Consider the following 22,356-nt stretch of genomic DNA (forward strand, 5'->3'; position numbering starts at 1 on the left):
AGAGTATGTATTCTACTGCAGATTGTGAGAGGTGAACGGGGCAATGTAACCCTATTTAACTGCACCGTTCCTAGTTCCTGTATCACCAATCCAACATGGGACGTTACTCTTCACTGCGTTCATCACTCGTCCACGGGAGATATCCTTTACATTTGTGTGATCAACATCCAAGACCATCTTGTCAAAAAAAAGGTTTTTATCCGACTGCTTCGCATTTTAGTTTTTGCCTGCACTAAACATTTGTCTAGAGGGATTTGTAGGATGTTTACTTTGCATGCGTTGAACTCTGCCGATTGTGAAAGTCCGCACTCGTACTATTTTTAATGAGTCACACCCTATTACAATAGAGTCCCACATTTCAAGCCAAGCCTCCGAGCTTAGTTCCGAAATGAGTACTGGGACACAAGTCTGACTGCATCTTCAACATAGAGCATCAGGGTATTCAATGTGCCCAGCCTCATCGACAATGTGGTGAACAAGTTGCTGACCACTAAATTAACTCTAGTACAGATATGAGAAGACTGGCATTATGATGACTGATTTTATCCCGCAGTTGAAGGGAAGCCCCCCTGTAACCTCTTCGACTCAATTAAATCTCCTACACTTTCACTTGTGCGCCACTATGCCAAGAAGGGCCCTTGACTTCGATGAAATATCTTCCAAGTAAAATTCATGATGTGAGCTGTCCGCATTGGTGAAATGTCGCTTCGAAGTATCAAAATCAGAATCCTCCGACAATGCAAAGCAGAGAGCATGCGTCCTTGTTGGACTCCCAACGAAACACGACAAAATATAGTTTAGATTTTGTTCATTGTACCCTTGACTATCTTGAGATCCTTCGTGATGAGAATCACGACATAAACTTGAACTTCAATGCAAGCAGGCGAAATAAACTCACCATCGCAGAATAGAACTGTCAATCTCCTGTCATGCCATGGTGAGGAGATATCCTTAACATGAACCATCCAGGCACAGTCCAAGGAGAGAGTGATTCCTTGACTCAGCTCAGATGTGCAGCGTCATTTGACGATCAGCGTAATCACCAGCAATTCGCTGCTCAAACTCCAGAGCAATACTTGTCGAGTGTCTATCGACATCGAACTTCTCGCCATCTCCCCAAAGAGCGTACGCTTCCTCGCCGTGCTCCGCATCGTCTCCAACCAGCAAGTGCTCCTCTGACATCCGGAGAGGGGTGATGAGCTCAACAGCGAAGAGAATAAGCGTTGTCAGAACCAGGTTTCAGCCAGCAATAAAAGCAGCGCCAGCTAACTGCTTCGCAAGCTGAATTCCGCCATTGCCTCCGTAGAACACTCCATTTGTGTCCTCGACCGCCACTTCCATGTACCGGCATAGAGTAGGGTCTGCGAACAGATCCACACAGATGCCACCCAAAATCCCACCCACGCCGTGGGTGTGAATAACTCCAAGTGTGTCGTCTACTCTCTGTAGCACCCACCATCTTCTGTGGAGCACCATCATTGTCCACCAAGGAATGCTTCCTGCTAGCATGCCCATAATCAACGCTGTCCAGCCCGGCACTAAACCTGCACACCACATTGAATGAAATTTAAATCATCGACCTCGGATGCACTGCAATAGGCCTCCAAATAGTGCCATTGCATCAAGTTCTGCAGCCACAATTGCAGTTGTATTGTGATGACTTGCCTGCAGCAGGTGTAATAACCACAAGATCGGTCATCATTCCCTGCACAGCACCAATGACAGAAGGCTTGCCGAAGAAGAACACGTCCAAGGTAGTCCATGTCAACAAACTGGTGGCCGCAGCGACGTGAGTGTTGAGAACAGCAAGACCAGCGATCACGTGCGCGCCGAACGCAGCACCTCCATTGAAGCCTGACCATCCCAACCACAGCAAACCTGCTCCAGTGAGAACCAGCAGCATGTTGTTGGGTGGAAATCTTTCGCGATCCTTGGATAATCTCGGCCCTACCTGCAGTCAGTCATCAATGCAACCAATCAACCCGCGAAATTACGAAGCCTCTCGTTCCAAACCGGGTCTTCTTCGTCGATGTCCTGAAGTCTTAGGATAGATGAGCGTACCCAGTACGCGGCGACGAAGCCAGCGACGCCAGAGGAAACATGGATAACGTAGCCGCCTGCGTAGTCTATAACTCCCCATTGCCACAAAAATCCCCCGCCCCACATGCTGAAAGCCCCCACGGTGTATGAGAAGATGAGCCACAGTGGCACGAACAGCATCCACGCCCGGAAACTCATACGCCCCAAGACAGACCCGGCTAACATGATGATGGTGAGCGCTGCGAAGAAGAACTGAAACAGTACCATGTCGGCCATTCCGAAATGCGAATCCATGGCTGGTGTCTTCACTTTGCCATCCTTGCGATAAATCACTGTGGATGGCATCGTCGCCCGCGACGGCAAGAACCTGAACCCCAACGATGAGCCCGCCTTTCCCCAGATGGGCACCAGCTGCTCTCCGGAAGACATCTTGTAGCCCCACATCACCCAGCACAACCACGTTGCCGCGAGCGCATACAACGCCATGAATGCAGAGTTCACCGCCCATTTCTTCTTCACGATGCTACCATAGAGAATGACTAAGCCCGGCATACTCTGAATTCCCACCAAAGTAGCGGCGGTGAGCTGCCATGCATTGTCTCCCTTGTTTAACCACTCGGGCGTTGCACCGTAGCCACTGTTTATGTAAGCAGATGGAATATACGACTCGGGCGCTTCTGAGGGCATCTTGTGTTTAGTAAGAGAGCTCTAATGCTCTAAAGCTCAGATTGTAGGCACAGAATAGATCACTGAGAGCATACCGATTGCTGCCTATTTACAAGGCCATCCGACGCCAGATCATATTTTTTTCTTGCAATCTGAACTCTCACACTTGGACACTGCAATTCGGTTTGAACAGAGTTGAGATTCGCTTCATGAGAACAAAATGCAACCAAAGCATAACATTCAACTTTTAACTTGCCGAATCCCACACAGAGCATTCTTCAGATATCAACTTCGGGAAGCAGGCGCTGCAATCGAAATGCGTGACGACCTAGATTGAATGCTCAGAGCTCCGAAGAGCATGAGTCATAATCACACACCATATCAAGGTGAGAATCCTGGGCAACTACGGCCTCCGATACTATTAGCCCACGAATTTCAGTTGACACGGCCCACAGCAGCAACAACGCGTTGCTGTCTAAGATGAAACGCACAGGATAATCCTACACCACACTAACCTGTACTACACAGCGAAGCGGAACTTAGGTGTGACGGCTGATGATCGAAGATTCCACAGACTCAAACCAGTTACCCACGGTCGTCGATTTGAGGCAGGCTACTATGCTCTAAACCCTTGCACCTGTACAAACCTTGCCGCAGGAGCCTTAGCTTGGGAATTGCTGGACTGCCTGGGGATAGCCACATTACCTTATCTCGAAGCAAACAGGGTGCCAACACTAGATATACCATGGTGGAGTAGAAGAAAACCGGGTGGGTGCCACGCCCTAAACTTGCGCCTCATCAGAATACGGCGTTTGTCCTTGAACAAGTTGGTGGCACAAACTTCAGTTTGGGGAGTACCTGCTTCCAAGCTTGCAGAACTCTATTCCATACCAATGAACAATGCTTGCTTTGATGGAGTTGTATGGTAAAGTAGTCCATGCTAGGATTCTACTTACCTCAAGTATATTGTTGACATTGAAGTAGGCGGAATTGTAGCATTATGTGTAAATTAGATTGTTTAGGCTCTAAGGCCTTTACCATCCATTTAATTAGCCGAGTACTGACAACATCCCATGTGTGAATTAGATTGATTCCTCTGTCCTTTTTTCCTTGATAACACTAGAGCCACCCTACCTTAGATCTCAATCTTTGCATTGACCTAGTTGCCAAATAGTTTCCTAATAATGTTTTAACCTTAGAATTCCATGTTGAGTTCCTCTCCATATTGACATAAAGAAGAATATGGTTAATAAGAGCACACTATTGATCAATATGCCTCTTTTAGTAGCATTTGTTTTTTGTGATATATCAATATGTTATCTTATGGTGGATTTTGTTGAAGAAAAAGATGTCCATGTCCAATGAAGTGAAAGGAAGTCCAAAAGGGGCTCCAAGAAGCTTGCTAATCTTAGTGTTCTCTACCCACATTATCTTGAGTAGATCCATCTATAGTGGTCCGTGAGTGTTATATTTGCACTTTTAATAACCATTGGATTTCTTCCAATTCAAGACATATCCCAAAACAAGGTAGAAGGTGTCTAGAGTATAGATGAGACTTCTTATTGAACCTTCCTCTCTTAATAAGGTCAATAAAGTATCATTTGTATATTTTGCTATTACTTATTGTCTTCCCTCAATATAAAGATAGACTCCTTTTACTATGCCATTATCCTCTTCTTTTGTTGTTATTGCATTCATCACTTTTATCACAAGTAGAAAGAGATAAGATGCAAGAGGACATTCTTGTCTCATATCTCTCTTGATTGGAAATAATGATGAAAGTATTTCATTTAATTCAACACATACTGATACTTTTCTAAAAATTAGTCAAACCATGGCCATAAATTCTTGTAGATAGCTTAGGCCATATATAACCTTAAAAAAGAAATCTTACTCTATCATGTCATAGGCTTTAGAAAAATCTAATTTGAGAAAAATGAGAGATTATCTTATATACTTTGCGTAAGCCATAGTTTCTTCTTTAAGCACCAAGTTATCCAAGATGAATTTTTGGGATAGAAATATTAATTGATTTGGACAAATAATATTTATAAAAATAGATTAAAGCCTTAAATACAAAGACTTAGCATAAATCTTGTATTTCATATTAAGTAAGGTGATAGATCTATAGTTGGTAAGAATTCTCTTTGTACATCTTTTATTTAGTAATGCTATAATATCCATTGTGATTCCTTCTAAAAAATAACCTATACTAACACTATGTTGAATCATCTTAAGATGATCTGTTCTTATTAAATTCCAAAATATAGTGTAAAATTTTAATGCAATACTATTGGATCATAGGGATTTTCTTATTGCCATCTCTTGAAAGGTTGCAATCAATTCTTCCAAGGTGATAGATATTACTAATATGTCCTTTACTCTCTTTTGTCAAGCAATTTACAAAAGATTCTAGAGCTTCATTACTTGCCTTTCTTAGAACTATCATTGGTTGTTGTGCTATGTACAGACAATTGTAATAGAAGATGTAAATGTATTCCATTTCAATGTGGCTCGTGTGGATCTGATCCACTATGTCATCTAACTCAATAATATTAGATGTAATAGATCGCTTCTTATTTGCTTTAAAAAACTTGCACAAACATTGGTTTCTAACTTGTTTCCAATACAGACAACTTTGGAGGGTTTTTCTATTGATTGTGTTTGTCTCAAAAGATTTTAGATGGTTGATGCATGAGGAGAGCATTACTTCTAGGCTTACGTTTTTGAAATTTCATTGTAAGATGGTTGATACACAAAGAAAGTATTATTTGAAGGCTCATATTCTTGGACCTGTCATTTTAAGACAATCACAACTCTTTCAAGTTGGGCTTGTAAATTTTATTTTATTTTATTTTATTTGTATTGTATAACCTTATATATATATATAGAATATTTTTTAATATTTGATATATTATTGGATTTTTCTCTAGAATAGGAGATGACAAATAGCTCCCTAAATGCGACAAATCTAGAATTAGATCTTAGCTAGTGCAAGGTAATGTTTATTCATCATATAGCAAGAAGAGTGATATAATTTGCATACTAATTGTATTTATCTCAAAACAAGTAAATAATGTGAATGTCAGCAATTCTCTAATATACAATAATTTTTTGGCTTAGTTCTTTGTCTTGCGGTAAGTTGAAACATATATATCTAATCTAACCTAGCTATTGCTCCCACTCCATTGCAATAGTAGTTATTCCAATTATACCAAAGATTATTAGAAGCTAAGAAGTTATCTTCAATATTTACTATATATTTCAATATTACAAACAATTTTTGTTTTTATTCAAGAAATAGTCAGTCATTGATATTTGACTTATTTATTCTATTTTCCACAAAATTTCAAACTTTAGCTAGCCACCAATAATAGTGTTTAGAAAGGATATCAATTAATTATTACCACAATTCATATCATTTGGACAAAATAAGAGACACATAGATATTTAGGACATTGATGTTCACACCTTGTAGACCATATAAATATATCTACAAGATTCATCCTAATCATAAATGACTTGTTTCTTAGACTAAGTGAGCAATGCGAGAAGTGATCCACAAGTCTGAGGCTTTCGTTGACATCTCCAGCCACAACTCTCATCTCCAGCTCTCCCAGTTGAAACCTTGAAACTGGCATCAAAATCAATGTTCACGTTGTTAACACAAATATATATAAGATATAAAAGAGAAGTCAAGTCTATGCACATATAGTTCAAGTTTGCAAGAATCGGATACGATGAGTACGTACCACAATCTTGCGGCCTATGGATATTCTATGCTAGGATTATCAACTCCATAAATGTGGTAGTGGAAGAAATTTTGGATGTGTTGAGATATCTTCTTAAACAACTCAAGAATCTGATCGCTACTATTATTGTAACATCTTAGACCAATATTATTTGGACATCTCTAATTGTAAGTTACATCAAACTATAGTATAATAAGATAATCTCATGTTGGTATGCAATCAAATTTTTGATTCTTTGTATGCATAACCACTCATAAAAGAGGTGGGTGAAATGTACGGCCATTTCTGGGTTCATTCTTCTTAGTATCAAAGAAAATGGGCCAAATAATTAAAAGATATTTCTAACCTTATTTTAGTAATAAATTAGATTGATTTAGAAATCACAACAATAAATATTGTTGTATTTATACTGGCCATAAAAGATTTCAATAGATTACTTTTGTTGAAGCCAATATTAAGATATAGTGTGGTGGTATCTAATAGCTCTTCTGCTCTAACAACTTTGTGGTCCATTTGCAAGTTATTAGATCTTGTCTTAGATTCATTGACAATTCCTATATTATCTCATGGAGTTTTAATGGTTGGCAGCATAGCCTTTGTTCAATTCATTAGATTTTCATTCAATATTTTTACTTCATAGTTGGCAGAAGGTTCTTATTATAGGAATTCAATATTGAGTACAATTGCCATAGAATTTGCTTAGTTATCCAATGTATAGGGTGGTGTAACCTATGAAGTATTTGGATTGGACCTTGTAGCTTCAATATTGTTGTTCATATAAGTTTGTTGCTACAGTGTCAAACTTGAGGTTCTTCAAAGTATATCCATTAACCTAGTTTCTTATATAACAAAGAGGAGATCAAGTGAGAAAGTCATACCTTGTGTTGTGGTCCATTCATTTTGTACTTCATTGAACTTGTTTATATGTGAAAACTTACTATTAATTCGTAATAGCTCTTGCTCTAGTCAAAGTACCAAATTGGAGTTATTATAATCAATTTTGATAAGAATCATACCAATAGTGATAGAATTAATGGCACCAATTGTGAAGTCAAAAGGTACTCTGGTTCTGAACACAATGCAAAACTTTTGATTGATACTTATTGAATTTCTTTAGTGTTTTCCAAACATTGGGTTCTAGGGTTTGTGCTAAATCAATAGTGCTACTCAGAAACTCGTCAAGTATAGCTTTTAGGATTATCCATACTAGCATCTTTATGCCCATAAGTTTAACCGGATTGAATCCTAGAATCTAAGGTTGCATTTTGCTCAACAGGAGAGGCGCCCGTGGGATTTAAATCCACATATTTGCCTATCTGCATCATTGCTGCGACCAATTGCAGCTCCACGTGGTCATGCCTGATCTCTTTTTCCGCGCGCCTTTTTTCTTCTGATGCCGAGGGCGACACTGGGGCGTGTACTAATTGGGACTTCAGCATTGCCGCATAAGACACTGGCGACCCCATCGAGTACTCGGTGGTCTTGTGTGTTGGTACTGTAGCGACTAAGCATTTGCTTACGTACAACCTTTAGTTGAATCTGAGTTGTCTTACGGCTCAAGCAAACCCTAAAATCGTCCCGTCCTAAGTATGTGTCCTCTGCTGGCTGTGGTGTGCTGTGTGAGGATATTCGCAAAAGTATTCCTTAATCTACTTGGGATTAGACGCAAAAGTGTTCTCGATCACAATGCGTGCATCTTCACGAACACGCGGACACTCTTCGTGCAGAGCGGAGGAGCTTGCAGGAGCCTCATTGCGACCTGCAGGGTCCCCTTATTCCCCGAATTGAACCACTGAAGTTCATGCACTCCCACCTCGCTATTGTCACACCTACATGCACAATATATGAGGACTGCAGTAAGAAGACCGATATACACAATGGGGGCTGACTTATCCAGGGCAGAAAAAGAAGTATCTCTCAGGTGGCGTATTTGCAACTCTCCAGGAACGACTGTGTTGATCTCCAGCTCTAGAATCAACACCACTAAAGTTAGCATGACAAGGAACGAGCTCGTTGAAACAAAAGTCGGATCCGAGCACGGCGTCCCACCTCCTCCATGAATCCGCTGAAAGAGCCGCCAATAGTTGGAAGAGCTTTCCCGAATTAGTCCCCCCACCATGTCGAGAGGCAGCTTGCTTCAGAGAACATGGGATATGTGCTATTAGTAGGTTGTTGTGTATACTTTTCCCCATGCGCTTCATCCACCCTGGCTATGGAAGCTTCGCAACAGGGATCAACGTGAAAACTGCGAAACGTTAATTAACTGACCTCCAATGCTTCTTCGACGGCTGTTAGCTCGATTTGGCACCGTGTTTCTGTACCGCTGGGATTCATGCTCATGCATTTTCGATGTCCTGCTTGGCTTGTAAATAGCAACCAAGGCTGCGGCAATTCCATCAGTGGGTGAGTGAACAGTATACCGTGACAACTCCATTCTGACAAGTGGGTGCCGCATGTCAACACACTATTTTTATTTTATTTTTGTGCACAACGTAGTGAAAACTTCACAATTTCTGACTTTTAGATTTGTTTTTGTTTTTTTTATTATTATTTTTTTATATATATAACTAAGTTTCTATAACCAGGATTTTAATGTGTAACAGTATCTTTGAGCATGAGTGGTGTTGAGAGCATTAAATGTAGCCTATGCTCTCCATAATATTTGTGCTCTCCATAATATTTGTGCTCTCCATAATATTTGTGCTCTCCATGATATTTATTGTAGTCTACAGTAAATACATTCCAAATACTATAGCTATAGTATTTGGAATGTAGTGGAGAGAAACTATTTATCCTCTCTCCTTCTCCTTTTGTATATGTGACACAATTAGATCAATAGATTTTATGTGAAGCTCTCTCTCTCCTTAGAAACTCTCTTGTGTGTGTATTTACTTACTACTACTCTTGTGTCTTTCTAAAAATTCTCAAAAAGAGGCATTGATGTTGCAGTCATTCTTGAAATCAAAAGTATCTTCACATCAAAAGCTTAAGAAACATTTTATCAAGTCTTGGTTGGTTGGAAAAGAGAAAGCATTTTATTCCTTAATGCTAAGTTATAAACATATTTGTGTGCTAACAATAATCAAGTAATCTACGTTTATTTTACATACCTCTTAGATTTTTAATATATGTCTTAACCAACTTGTTTACAACTTGTTTTATTTCTATTGTTCACAATTTTTACAATGGGATTTTTTTGTTATTTGCATAATTACTATTAAAATATTTCTAAATAAAACCTATGTCTACAATATATACATCATTAAGAAATATGATTGTATATTTTTTTTCTTGAGAATTTTTATTGGAATTCTTTAAGACTTGTTTCAAAAACAGTTTTCAATTATTATAAACTATTATTTAACAGTAGCATCAAAACATAATATTGACAACAGAAAATAGATCTAAAACATGAATTAAATACTATATTGAATTATTGTAGCTCCTTAAGTCTAATTTTCTTAGCAATTTCATTGCTTTTTAATATTGTAAAAACTCTTGATAATGTGTCTTCATTAAAAAGTATATATATATATATATATATATATATATATATGTTTTATTTATTTGATATCTTGTCTTAACAATAAAACATATAAGTAAATAAGATCTTAGAATAATTTTTATATTTTCTAATTTGAAAGGTCTATATATTCAACAATATAAAATTAATTTTGACATGTACTAATTTTCTTAAAAAGATTATTCAACTTATTTTGATGTGTATTTCAATTTTAAAAAATTAAGTAAAAATAAATAAAGTATAGAAATAGTATGATTTTTTAAGTAATAAAAATATTTAGATTTTTTTTTTTTTTTTTTTTTTTTTTTGATATTTTATTTATTGTCCAAAAGTTTTAAAATTTAGAATATTACTACTCAATCATTCTTCTAGCATATAGTCTAGGTGCTATAAAGATTTATTTAAAGAATTACAAACTTCTTTCTACTTAAAAAATTGAACATCTTCATCAATTGATTGCCTATAGTCTTTTGATGCAAGGAATACTTAATTTGTATTAGAAATATAATTTTTTTAGTTCTATTTTAAAAATGAGAATATAAAGTATTTATTTGTTTTTTATTATTATTATTTATTTTTTTTATTTTATTACATCAAATAAATTTGGAGGTTAGAAAGAATTCTATGTATTATTTTGTAACAATAATTAAATCTTTTTATTAAAGGTATATATATATATATATATATATATATATATATCTTTTTTCAAATTATTTCTAATAATTATATATTAGAGTAAGACAATAAATGATCTACTACTGTTTATGGTAAAAAAATTAAAAAATCCTTAAAAATATTTTTTAGAAAAATTTCAAAATTATCCCTATAATATTCTAAAATATCAAAAATACCCCCATATTCTTGATAATAGCACATATATCTCTCAATTTTGCCATAATATCAAATATACCCCTTTGTGCAATAATTTATCAAAAAAATCCAATTTTGCATTGAAATGGGTCCCAAGTTGCATGCCGCATAGTTTTTTTATTTTATTTTATTTTATTTTTATTTTTTTTGCACAAGTCTCTCAAATGTTTTGCTATAGTGGAGTCTTTGCCGGGTTCCTTGTTGCCACCCTTACTTGTAGAAACATCCATTCCTATTTATTGTTTACTCTAAATGATCATTATATAAATAAACTGACATTCAAACTTAGGGCCAAACTCTTAAGAACTAAATTCTTGTATTTAGGACCATGAGTTTATAGTTGTAGTATATAAGTAAGTTCAATGTTTGATTTTTCTAAAATCTTTGTTTTATTCTTTTATTATGGTATCAAAGTTGAAGTTCTTTATTTTTTTATTTATTTTAATTAATTAATTAATTTATATTTTCTAATATTGTTTACTTTCCTTGGTTGGGATATTAACCATTGACTCATTAAAACCTTGTATTTGATACACACTCTAGATTAAGTATTATTATTTTTTTTTTCTCTTCTTGATGCCACTTGATATTATATTTTTTTTCATAATGAGTGATATCACTTTGAGATCAAACAAACACTTTGATTCTTTACACGTTCTCATTTTTATTATTTTTAAAACTAATATTTTTATTTTTCTAAATCTATTGAGCAAGATGAGTAACTTAGAAGCAATTTGCTCAAAAAAGTCAATGCTTACTGGTCCAAAAAATTACAACCACTAAGCTATTACTCTCTAGAGCATATTTGAAAAAGCAGTTTTGTAGGACCTTATTGAGCTACAACCAATTACCATTACATTGTCATCTACAATCTGCCATTAAAAATAGAGTTCAAATAGCCTAATATAAACATCATTCAATGGCAAAAAAAAAGAATAATAGCCATGATTCAACTCTCATTTGATTTAGATCTTTGCTATAATATAATCAATATCTTGAATCTATGAGATGCTTGATAAGCACTCAGCACTATGTTTTGTACCAACACTATTTTAGATATCATGGTTGTCATGAATTGCTGGAAGCACTTCTAAATGGGAAAACAATAGGATGTAGCCACCTTCATGCTATAACTTAATGACATTATCTATGATTGGTAATCAATCAAGTAGGTACTATTTAATGAGGTTATTATACATAGAATTTTGAATAGATTATCTTATAATTTTGATAAGTTTGTTTCACAAATTTAGTCTAAAAAAGAGATTCTTAGTCTACAAAAATTTTAGAATTGGCTACACTTGAAAGAGACTAATGCTATTTTACAATGATCATATGAGACACATGCCAAAGCACTCATGATGCAGATTCAAAATATTTACAATAAAAAATTTCATTGAAATAAATTTCAATGGAGTTGACAATCCTTACAAAGATAACCTCTTACTTGCCATAAATGTGAAAAAATTAGACACACATCTTGCATTTGTAGGGCTCCTACATAGTTGCCATATCCAACTACCAAATCATCATTATTTACAAACCAATTAGGATGAAACTACACCTCTTTACACAATTATACAACTAACACAAGATCTAATCTTAGAATAAATTTCACAGAGGATTATTCCAAACATCCTTTTATATGCTCACTTGAATTGAGTGATCAAGAAATTTTCCATGCACTAGAAGCATTCACTGTCAGCCTAGAAGAATGCAACTGGATATTAGATTCTAAAGCATCTAAGTATTTCTTAAGATATTATATATCTTTTTGCAAGGTTGATCATTCTTAGGGATCTACCATCATCTTTGCAAGTAGCCACTCTCATGTCATAGCAAAACATCAGACTGTTGATCTCCCATTGTCAAACAACAAAATATAAACTCTAAAAGATATTTGTTATATGCTTGGACTACATAGAAATATTCTATTTATAAGGTAGATTATTGATTTGAAAAACTTAAGCATTTTTTCACCAAAAAAATGTAACATCATTTCTATCAATAAACCACACCATATAATCGCAAAGGGCTCTAGAAACAAAAACAATGGTCTCTATAAACTTGACTATATTAACAACTATCCACCTTTGTGTAAAAGCTATAAAACCTCAAATCCAGCAAGCTTGCTGAAGGGCATCGACCTTGAGGTAAAACACATGTCAAAATCAACATCTCTTGAGATTAACCAAATCGATCCAATAGCCTCAATGAAACCAACATTGTTTATACTCAATAGTGCTTTGACAAAATAAATAAATTTGGAAGTCATCAACATATTAAAGTAAATAGACCTTAAACTTAATATTTTTGTAAGAAAAAAATTAAAATTGAGAGATAAGAAATTCAACTACTTAAATTATAGAAACTTACAACTATTCACATCTCAAGTAATCAGTATTCCAAATTTTTTGATTACAAATGAAACCTGTACAATCTTCCATGATGCAAAATAGACTTGATAAAAAATACCAAAGAAATCTAATACATGCACAATGTCTTTGCTAGCTCTTATATATGTAGATATTTTTGGACCTTTTTCCATCAAATCTTTGGAACATAATCAATATTCTTTGCTCTCCATAAATGATTACAACTTCTTCTCATGGATTTATTTCTTGACAATAAAAATCAAGCACTTCAAATGTCCTACAACTTTCATACTATGATAGAAAAATAAACTATGTACCACTTACTTTGTTTGCATTCTAATAAAAGAGGCAAATTTACCTTGGCTAAATTTATGTATTACTTCTAACAACATGGAATTATCTGCCAAGTCAATATGGCTCAGACACCTCAATAAAATAGGGTATCAAAATTTTAGAATTGTACCATACTGAATCGATTCTATGCTATGCTTATCATTGAATACGTACCCTACTTCTTTTGGACTAAAGCTATGTATATTACAGTTCAATTTACAAATAATAGTTCTACTAAATTTAACAAAGGCTAAACACCATATGAGCTTTTGGCAAACAAATAATCCAACCTCAATAGAATCGGAGTATTCAGATGCTTCTATTTTATTTATTCAGATGCTTCTATTTCATGTAATATTATAAAATTAAAATCGGTTCTATTTTGGGCATCCATCTTAACTTAGATGATATTTCCAAAGTATATGGAGTGTATCTACTATCATTCAAAAAAATTCAAATATCATTAGATGTTTCATTAGATAAAAATTATTTTTTCAACACTGAACATGATCTTGCATCTGCAATCAATAATTATGCCTTTGCTTTCTTTCAAACCATTGGACTACCTAGCATTGATCACATAGACAACCTTCCAAGTATCTTGAGTATACAACTATCTAATTTAAATTCTAACTTGATAAAACAAGACATTGAAGCATCAATTCCAAAAAATCAGACTATTTAACTTTAATTCCACTTTGGCTAAGTAAAATTTATCAAAAATAGTGGTCACAGATATTCAATCAAACTCAAAAAATCCAATAGAACCATCTTTATGTGACACCATTATATCACCACCTAATTTTGTTCATCACCTTTTCAACGTTAATAATGTGGATGAATGGCCAACGTCTGCAATAGCTAGTGATCTTGCTTTTTATTTTGAAATTACTACTGATACATTTCAAATGATATAAGGTCAAGAATTAAGACAACTAGGATCAACTCTTCAAATTCATCACACTATAATACAGCCAATCTGGCTTCAAGACTACTTTTATAATTTTTTAGACTTATCTATTGAATCAAAGTCATATGAAGAAGCAACTCAAGACAAAGGTTGGAAAAACTCAATGATTGATGAAATCAAATCAATTCATGACAATAAAACATTAGAACTTATCACTCTTTGTTTAGGCTACCAAACTATATCAATAAATTGGATATATAAAGCAAAAATGAAAATAGATAGCATTCTACAAAAGAAAAAATTACAACTAATAGTTTGAGGTTTTAAACAACAAAAAGGACCTAATTATGAAGAAACTTTTGCTCTTGTAGTCAAATGGAGCATCATACAAATGTTTTTAGCTATTTTTATATAAAACAAGTGGAAACTATATCATATAGATGTAAAAACTATTTTTTGTTATAGAGAATTTAAAGAAAAAGATTATATTATTTAACCTAAAGGCTTTGGAGAAGAAGGACAAGAATACTTAATATGTCAATTACACAAAGCTTTTTATGGCCTAAAACAAGCACCAAAAGCATGGTACGACAAAATTATTATTTTATTTTTATTTTTATTTTTATTAAATCAAGACTTTTCAAAAAGAGAAGGAGATTATAACTTCTACGTCATTTACCATCATGAAAAAAATTCTACTTCTAATCTTCTATATAGATGATTCTTTATTTACAAGAAATTATATTGACTAGATTACTTGATTTAAATCATAATTTGAATCAAAATTCGAGATGTTGGAACTAAAAAAAAAAAAAAAAAAACTCTATATTAAGGCTAAAATAATCGAAGTACCACAAGGACTATTTATAATACAATAAAATTATGTATTACAAGTAATTTGCCATTTTAACCTTAAAAGATGTCAATCAATGTCTATTCTTATGATTGAAAGATTAAAACTTATAATTGATATGAATAAAAGTACTGTTGATCCAACCTACTACTGTCCTATAGTGGTTAAATTTATATAATTAGATCACTCTTAACATGATGTTTCATACTCCATTGGAATTCTTAGTTATTTCATGCTAAAACCACAAGTTCCTCATTTATTAGTAGCAAAAAGAATCTTGAGATATATTATAGGAATATTGGATTATGAAATATTCTATCTCAGAAATTCACCAACAATACTATCAAGCTTTGTAGATACAAATTGAGTAAGCGAGTTAATTGATGGTTGATTAACAATGGATTTTGTTTTCAAACTAGGAGCCAATTCAATCTTTTGGCTTTCATAGAAACAAGCTATAATTACTTTGTCCTCATTAGAAGCAAAATACATAGGCTTGTCGAAAGCATCTAAAAAATTAACATGGCTGAACAAACTTTCATGTGATTTTGTATTAGAGATTTTAAAACCAATTTCAATATTTTGTGATAATGAGAAAAGCATTAAAATGGCAATAAATCTAGAAATCAATACATGTATAAAATATATAGCCATACATTATTTAATAAGAGAAAAAATAGAAAAGAATAAAATAAACTTAATTTATATGCCTTCTTTAGAATAAATAGCTAACATCTTCACTAAATGATTGGAATGTTGTCATATTATGTGTATTCTTGCTTGAGAATGCACCAGGTACCTAATTATGGAAGGTAAGTAAGAATGGAAGAATAATCCTATTAAATCTAATGGAATCTTAAATAACCTTAAGTAGACCTTAATAATTGTGATTGAACTTTGGCCAATTAAAAATAAATTTAAAAGTAGTTATAAAAGAAATATAAAGAAATTCTAAACTAATTTTGAAGAAAAATAATAAGAAATATTTAAAAAATATAAAAATAAATCCTTAAAGAAATAAAAATAATCTAAAAGAAATACTAAAAATATAAATCCTAATATAATCCTAATTAAAATCTTAATTGAATCTTAACCAAACCTTAGGACAAATCATAGATTAAATCCTATTTAAAATCCTAATTAAATTTTAATCAAATTCAAGGTTAAATCATAATTGAAACTCTAATGAAATCCTAAATCCTAGACAAATCCTAGACTAGTTCTAAATCAAATCCTAAGCAAGTCTTAGACCAAATCCGAAACCAATCCTAATCAAATTCTAGATTTTAAACAAACTCTTAATAAATTCTATAGCAAATGGAACCTCAACCACTAATAATTGAATTGTTGATATCAACTAAAATTTTGTACACTTCTTAAGGTCTTAATCAAGAACAAGGACAAGAAAGATGAAATCAATTGTACTTACTAATTGAAAAAAAAACAACATAATCTAATTAGGAGTTAGGCAACTTCTTACTTCAATGTAAATACTAAACTTCTAGTGCTAATATTTCCTTCTTGAACCATTGAATTACTTCTAAATTTCACCTAAAATATTAAAAATCAAGTTTAATATCCATATATAAAAAATTCACTTTAATCCAATTAATAGATTGTTAAAAATCTTAGAAATACTTAGTGACCTTCTAACTCCAATTTTTGAGACCTCTACCTACAAAAACCTTCATTCACTTTGATCTACCTATTTGATTGATATCAAAATTTGCATACATATTAACAACTAAAACATCAATACAATATCCAAAATTCACTTATACAAACACTATAGAACTCAAAAAATCCTCAAATTTATAAAAATATTTTTATTTCTTAAAAATCTAAACCAACCAAGAATATTATTAATTTTAAAAATCTCTTAAAAACTCAATATTGACTTGATTGATATAAAACCAATGCTTAGAAATCTCTCTTCAAGTTTGCTTTTAAATTCCACTCTCCAATCTATCAAAGAACCCTAAAGTCATTGTAGGTGCATGATATTGTGCCTCAAGGTTTGATTTTGACCCAGGTTGACAACTAGTCCTCTTTAGATATCCATACTTAGCTTCTTGAAGTAATTTTTGCTAAAATCTATTCTTAACTCCTTCCTATACATAATTATATCATTTTTTTATATTATTTATTTTGATTTGGCTTATTTATACCTTTGCAAAGTAAATAGAAGTTCCTTCTGTGACTAAATCAAAGTCATGAATCCCAGACCTCAAATACATCAACAGACTCTTGGAAATCTACCTCAGAATTTTGTTCATATCAACATTCTAAACTAGAAAACTTATGACAACTCCCCACACTAATCAAATCAACTTTCTCCTCTTCATATGGCACTTGGTCACAACCTAGCAAATCAACTTTTTCTTTTTCATATGGCACTTGGTCACAACCTAGGGTTAAAGAAAACATGCAAGATAGGAGGTACCAAGAAAGGATCTCGAAGGACTATAAACAAACATTCTGGGAAAAAAAAGACTCGTGATTACCACAACAACAACAAAACAAAAAATAAAATAAAATAAAAAATCTACCACTTCCAAAAATAAATAAGCAACGATGAATCACTATCATCTGCAAGAAGCTTCCAGGTTTTAGAAGTAGGGCTCTTAGATCTTCCTGCAAAATATTTTCGAAGATGATCTCGTAGTGAGGGAGGGTGTGGGAACATCCATCCCTACTTATCATCTACTCTAGATGATCCTGATATGGACGAACTAAGATCCGGACTCAGCGCCGAACTCTCAGGAACTAAACTCTTGTGCTTTAGACTGCGAGTTTTCAGTCGCAGTTTGTAAGTAAGTCCAATGTTTGATTTTGCTGAAATCTTTGTTTTATTCCATTCTCACCACTTTTCGTCACTGCATTCACTGCAGCGTCGAAATTGTTGGAAGATGGCTCACAAACTGTGAGACTGGACCAAGGCAAGCCGTGAGAGCCATCCATAGAGGACGACGAGCACATGAAAAACCCGCAGTCATCACTCAAATTGTCAAAAAGAGTGTCGTCGCTCATGAGATCTACCTCAATGGTGTCATATGCATCACCGAGCATTTTCATATCCTCGTCTTTCCCGCGCGAGACGCAGGTCTTTTCATCACCATCAGTAATTCTTTTGACTTGAACTGGGCACATGGGTTTGGAGGAATACGACGTCCCCTCAACCTCGGGGGTTAAGGTGACAGGCTCCTTCACAGGTCGTGAACCCTTCGGCGAGGCCTCCTTCTTCATGGTTTTCTTCGACATCACATCGGACCTGGAGGTCGTTGTAGTGATGTGCTCGACCTTTTTACTGGTGCTAAAATTTGTATGTGCTTGCGGTCCATGAATCTCTTGTGCGGCTTGTTCAGCAGTATCGTATGTTCCCAACCATAGCCGGACCCGCTTGGAGGGATCCTGGATCTCAGCGGCCCACTTGCCCCATGGTCTCTGCCTCACGCCTCTGTATTTGTGAGGCTTGCCTTCGTTTGTTGACACAAGTGAGGCAGATTTCGGCTGAGACTTCTCGAGTACCGTGAATTTTGCGGTGGCCATTGGTGCGCTGCGAGTCCCATGTGAAGAGAGCTTGCTGCTTCTCACTGTCCTCGCGACTGGAGCGGATTACTCAACGACTGAAGCAACCCCGGGGACCTTCTTCAAGGCACCTTGGGAGCATTCTTTTACGATTGTCATGGTTCGTCGTAGAAATTGGGCGACGCCACCACGGTCTCGCCATCGGCTGGGCTAGCATAGCTCATGGAGCACTGCATTCCCTTGGCAATGAAAACACTGTGATAGCTTGGCGTCTAAGGCTCATCAAGCTCACTATCAGAAGACAACTCGTTCACCGCAAATGACTCGGTGGACGTGTAAATCTCCTGAACTAATCTCCGCTGCAAATTTCGCAGCGAGCGAAAATCGTCCTCTTCATTACTAGACGAATCCGTGGCGTCTGGGTCGGTACAAATCACTCTCACTCTCTTGGGACTAGTATAAAATCTGTTGCTCAGATGGTATTCCTCGTCATTAGAAGATGACAAAGAATTCTCCCGCTTCAATGTCTTTCCCGGCGCCACCTTTGCAATCTGCCACTTCAGCAGAGACGCAACCGACGCTATCATGCCAAAATTCAGCATTTTGCCTACGGGGCTAGAAATTCCGCACTGATGGTGCTCAAATTTATCACACGCCCTACCACTCTTTTATATTTCCCTATTCAATATGATTCTTTTAACTTACTGAGAGATTCTCACACAAGTCTTTGGTCGCTCAGTGAGCAAACTATATTTGACATAAATCTCATGGGCGACGACACTCTTTTTGACAATTTGAGTGATGACTGCAGGTTTTCCATGTGCTCGCCGTCCTCTTTGGATTTAACATAATCCTGGACCAGAATATCACAATATCAATGGGTAACGCGAATTGCACGACCAGGCTGTTACAGTTGCATATAAAGCATGTTGATAGAAATAATCCAGCAAGTGGCTAAATACTTTGACAGTAACGCATAGAGACTTGCGAGACAAGTGAAGCAGATTCATGTCGTAAGGGAAGGACTGAGAAGTGGGTTAGTCTCCGAAATGTAAGCAGGCAAAACAGACTAACTCCAAACAGGCGAGGGTTTGGAGTAGGTGCTGTGAAGTTCAAAATAACTTGTTTGTAACAGTTTACAATAATTTTATCACAAATATCATGCTTGCAGCAATGCAAGCCACGATAAGAGCGGAGTAGATAGGTTAGGAGAATGTAAAGATTTAGAACATATGTTACATCCTCGCAATTTGGAGGCATGGCTGTAGTTTTCCTGTACAGAGAGTGCAGTGACATAACCGCACCCAGGATATTACAATGTTCCAATATCTTTCACTGTGATAATCTGCAGGTTTGAGCTGCAAACCAAAGTATGTGGAGCGCTTCGTGTTTAGCAGAATGATTCGTCTAAAAAGCTGAAAGTAGTCTTATAGGTGCTGCTGGAGTTATACAATTGAGAATGAACAGTTTCGTCATAGAAAATCACATTTGGCAGGGGCCGGGTATTTACTTGGCGTGCCGAAGGCGGGGCTCGCTCCTGCTGCGAACCCAGAGACGTAAAATGAGAAACATTACACGGGCGAGCACAGTCTATGCGTGAGAGCCAACATATCTAAGGACAAAAAATTACAATTTTTTATTTATTGTAACCTAAATTAATCTTCAGGCATATTACTCATCATGATAGCGAGGATCAAAATAGGAAACATATAAGAAAGAGTTCTGAGTCCGTACTACAACTTTTCGAACTGATTTGCTAGACACGGCTTCGGATGGCGTAACAGGCTGCTGCTCGTCCATCTGCTTGAAATGTTTTCGGAGTGCTTGAATAGCCTCTTTGCATATCAATCTGGGGTCAATTGAAGAGTATTAGAAGGGAGCGTCCACTCTGTGTTCGTTATGAGCTAGTTTCATGCAGATCTGATGATCAATTGCATTTATACCTGATCAAGCTCACAAGAAAGGCGATGCTTATCTGTGCAGTTGCTAGGGAGTATGGATGTTAACACGCGCCTCGTGAGAAAGGATACGAAGTTAAAAATTCAAGACACCCCGAGAAAATTTCCTCACTGTAAGGAACCGAGAGTGCAGAGATGAGAGCTTACCCATTCGATCGTAATCGCAAGTTAAGAAAATCGGCTGAAAGCCACTTAGATGTGACATCGTCATAATCTACATTTGACAGGTTGTAGTCGTCCTCACCCTGCTGAAACACACTCTTTATGTAAGAAATTCGCATGATGTTCGCTACCTGGCTGTCTGGGTGACGAGATGAGTGGACTCTGAAGGAACCAGTTCAGAATGGCTACTCTCTTTGAGCTTCACAGGACACATGGAGGCGAATCATCTGCAAATGTATTTACAAGTGAAATAATAACATTAAAATGGGAAAGGCAACAAGAGTACCAAGGAGTTTCGTGGAGAAGTAGTCTTGGCAAGTCTGTGAGGTGAATTAGGTGATCCTCTCACTCCTGCAAATAACACTACAGTTGTGAAGCTTGAACAGCACCCAGCCGCTTGCAAATTCGAAGCCATGATTTTCTCAAGAATTATCTCTTCTTAACAAACTTACGGACCTCGTCAGAATCAGGAATTCGAACCGATGACACTTCAGATCTGCATCCGATAAAAAATACTCCGAAATTAAATAATACTCGTGACATCAATTCTCAATTTCGAAAGTTGAACATATTACGTGTGCCTAAGCAGAACTCAGCAACGGACGCACAGGAGGTTGCGCATGGAATTTGGAGAATGATTTGCTGCTCAAAAGAGTCAAATCGACTAAACCAAGTAGTGGTCTAACCTGATGTTGGAAGAGGAAAATGATTTCAGAGTCAGCTATACAAAAATACGAAAGGAATGAACTCGATTCCTCTGCTTATGGAGATTGCCGTCGTCAAATTGGATGAATCTTTCACGCAGCGGAAGCATGCGATCTTCATACAATCCGGGACTAGGTTAATGTGGCACCAAGTGGATAAGGCTACTATTCACGCTACATCTGTGGAAGCCATGAATGCGTGAGGTAACGAAAGATTCAAAATCTCAAAAGAAAAACTTAAGCAAACGACCTCATTAGCAAAAGTATAAGGTTAAACCGAACTGACCACTCACACACAACAGCGACAAGTAGCGACTCTAGGTTTCTGCATGAACCTAAGCAAGATTATTTTGGTCGAGGATCAACCTCAATCGAGCCTTGTGCATGCACCAGATGCCTCTCGCAGGAACTGCACCTGTGATCTACGTTGTTCATTGAGAGATATCTACCCTCGGACGAGAACCGATAGACAACCATCTTCCGTCTCTGAAGTTCTCTAGTGCCATCTCAACTACAACCATTTCACTTCCATTGGATACTTCAGCGGACTTCGAATGGATATTCAAGAAAATCTCTCTTTAATCAATTGCGGTCAAAATGCCGTGTTACGTCGTCCACATCCGCAAAACTAAACCAGTGCCACACAGCTTGATTTTTGTCCGCCAGGCCCCCCGCTTCCACA

The 22,356-nt window shown here is 35.8% G+C and overlaps 3 protein-coding genes across 6 annotated transcripts; all 3 read right to left on the bottom strand.

Moving 5' to 3' along the window:
- Window positions 1–293: 293 nt before the first annotated feature.
- On the bottom strand, window positions 294–3,589 carry LOC112293740 (ammonium transporter 3 member 2). The gene is made up of 3 exons (XM_024543532.3): window positions 2,062–3,589; window positions 1,666–1,951; window positions 294–1,544 (listed from the first exon to the last, which is right to left on the bottom strand). Exons 1-3 carry the CDS (start codon window positions 2,725–2,727, stop codon window positions 1,240–1,242), a joined length of 1,257 nt encoding a protein of 418 aa, XP_024399300.1. The 5' UTR covers window positions 2,728–3,589; the 3' UTR covers window positions 294–1,239.
- A 14,173-nt stretch (window positions 3,590–17,762) lies between these two features.
- On the bottom strand, window positions 17,763–19,602 carry LOC141044350 (uncharacterized). The gene is made up of 2 exons (XM_073532141.2): window positions 19,126–19,602; window positions 17,763–18,937 (listed from the first exon to the last, which is right to left on the bottom strand). The coding sequence occupies exons 1-2, from the start codon at window positions 19,450–19,452 to the stop codon at window positions 18,119–18,121; spliced, it is 1,146 nt and encodes a 381-aa protein (XP_073388242.1). The 5' UTR covers window positions 19,453–19,602; the 3' UTR covers window positions 17,763–18,118.
- A 300-nt stretch (window positions 19,603–19,902) lies between these two features.
- On the bottom strand, window positions 19,903–21,693 carry LOC112276554 (uncharacterized). Of its 4 annotated transcripts, none has more exons than XM_073539507.2 (5): window positions 21,657–21,693; window positions 21,257–21,466; window positions 20,956–21,053; window positions 20,585–20,699; window positions 19,903–20,387 (listed from the first exon to the last, which is right to left on the bottom strand). In XM_073539507.2, exons 2-5 carry the CDS (start codon window positions 21,383–21,385, stop codon window positions 20,241–20,243), a joined length of 489 nt encoding a protein of 162 aa, XP_073395608.1. In that variant the 5' UTR covers window positions 21,386–21,466; window positions 21,657–21,693; the 3' UTR covers window positions 19,903–20,240. The 4 variants fall into 4 exon arrangements, with proteins under 4 accessions (XP_073395608.1, XP_073395602.1, XP_073395606.1 ...); XM_073539501.2 differs by having other exon boundaries at window positions 19,903–20,390; XM_073539505.2 differs by having other exon boundaries at window positions 20,956–21,056.
- Window positions 21,694–22,356: the final 663 nt, after the last annotated feature.

This window comes from Physcomitrium patens, chromosome 2 (genome assembly GCF_059467195.1).
Source record: "Physcomitrium patens ecotype Gransden chromosome 2, ASM5946719v1, whole genome shotgun sequence".
Taxonomy (NCBI): Eukaryota; Viridiplantae; Streptophyta; class Bryopsida; order Funariales; family Funariaceae; genus Physcomitrium; species Physcomitrium patens.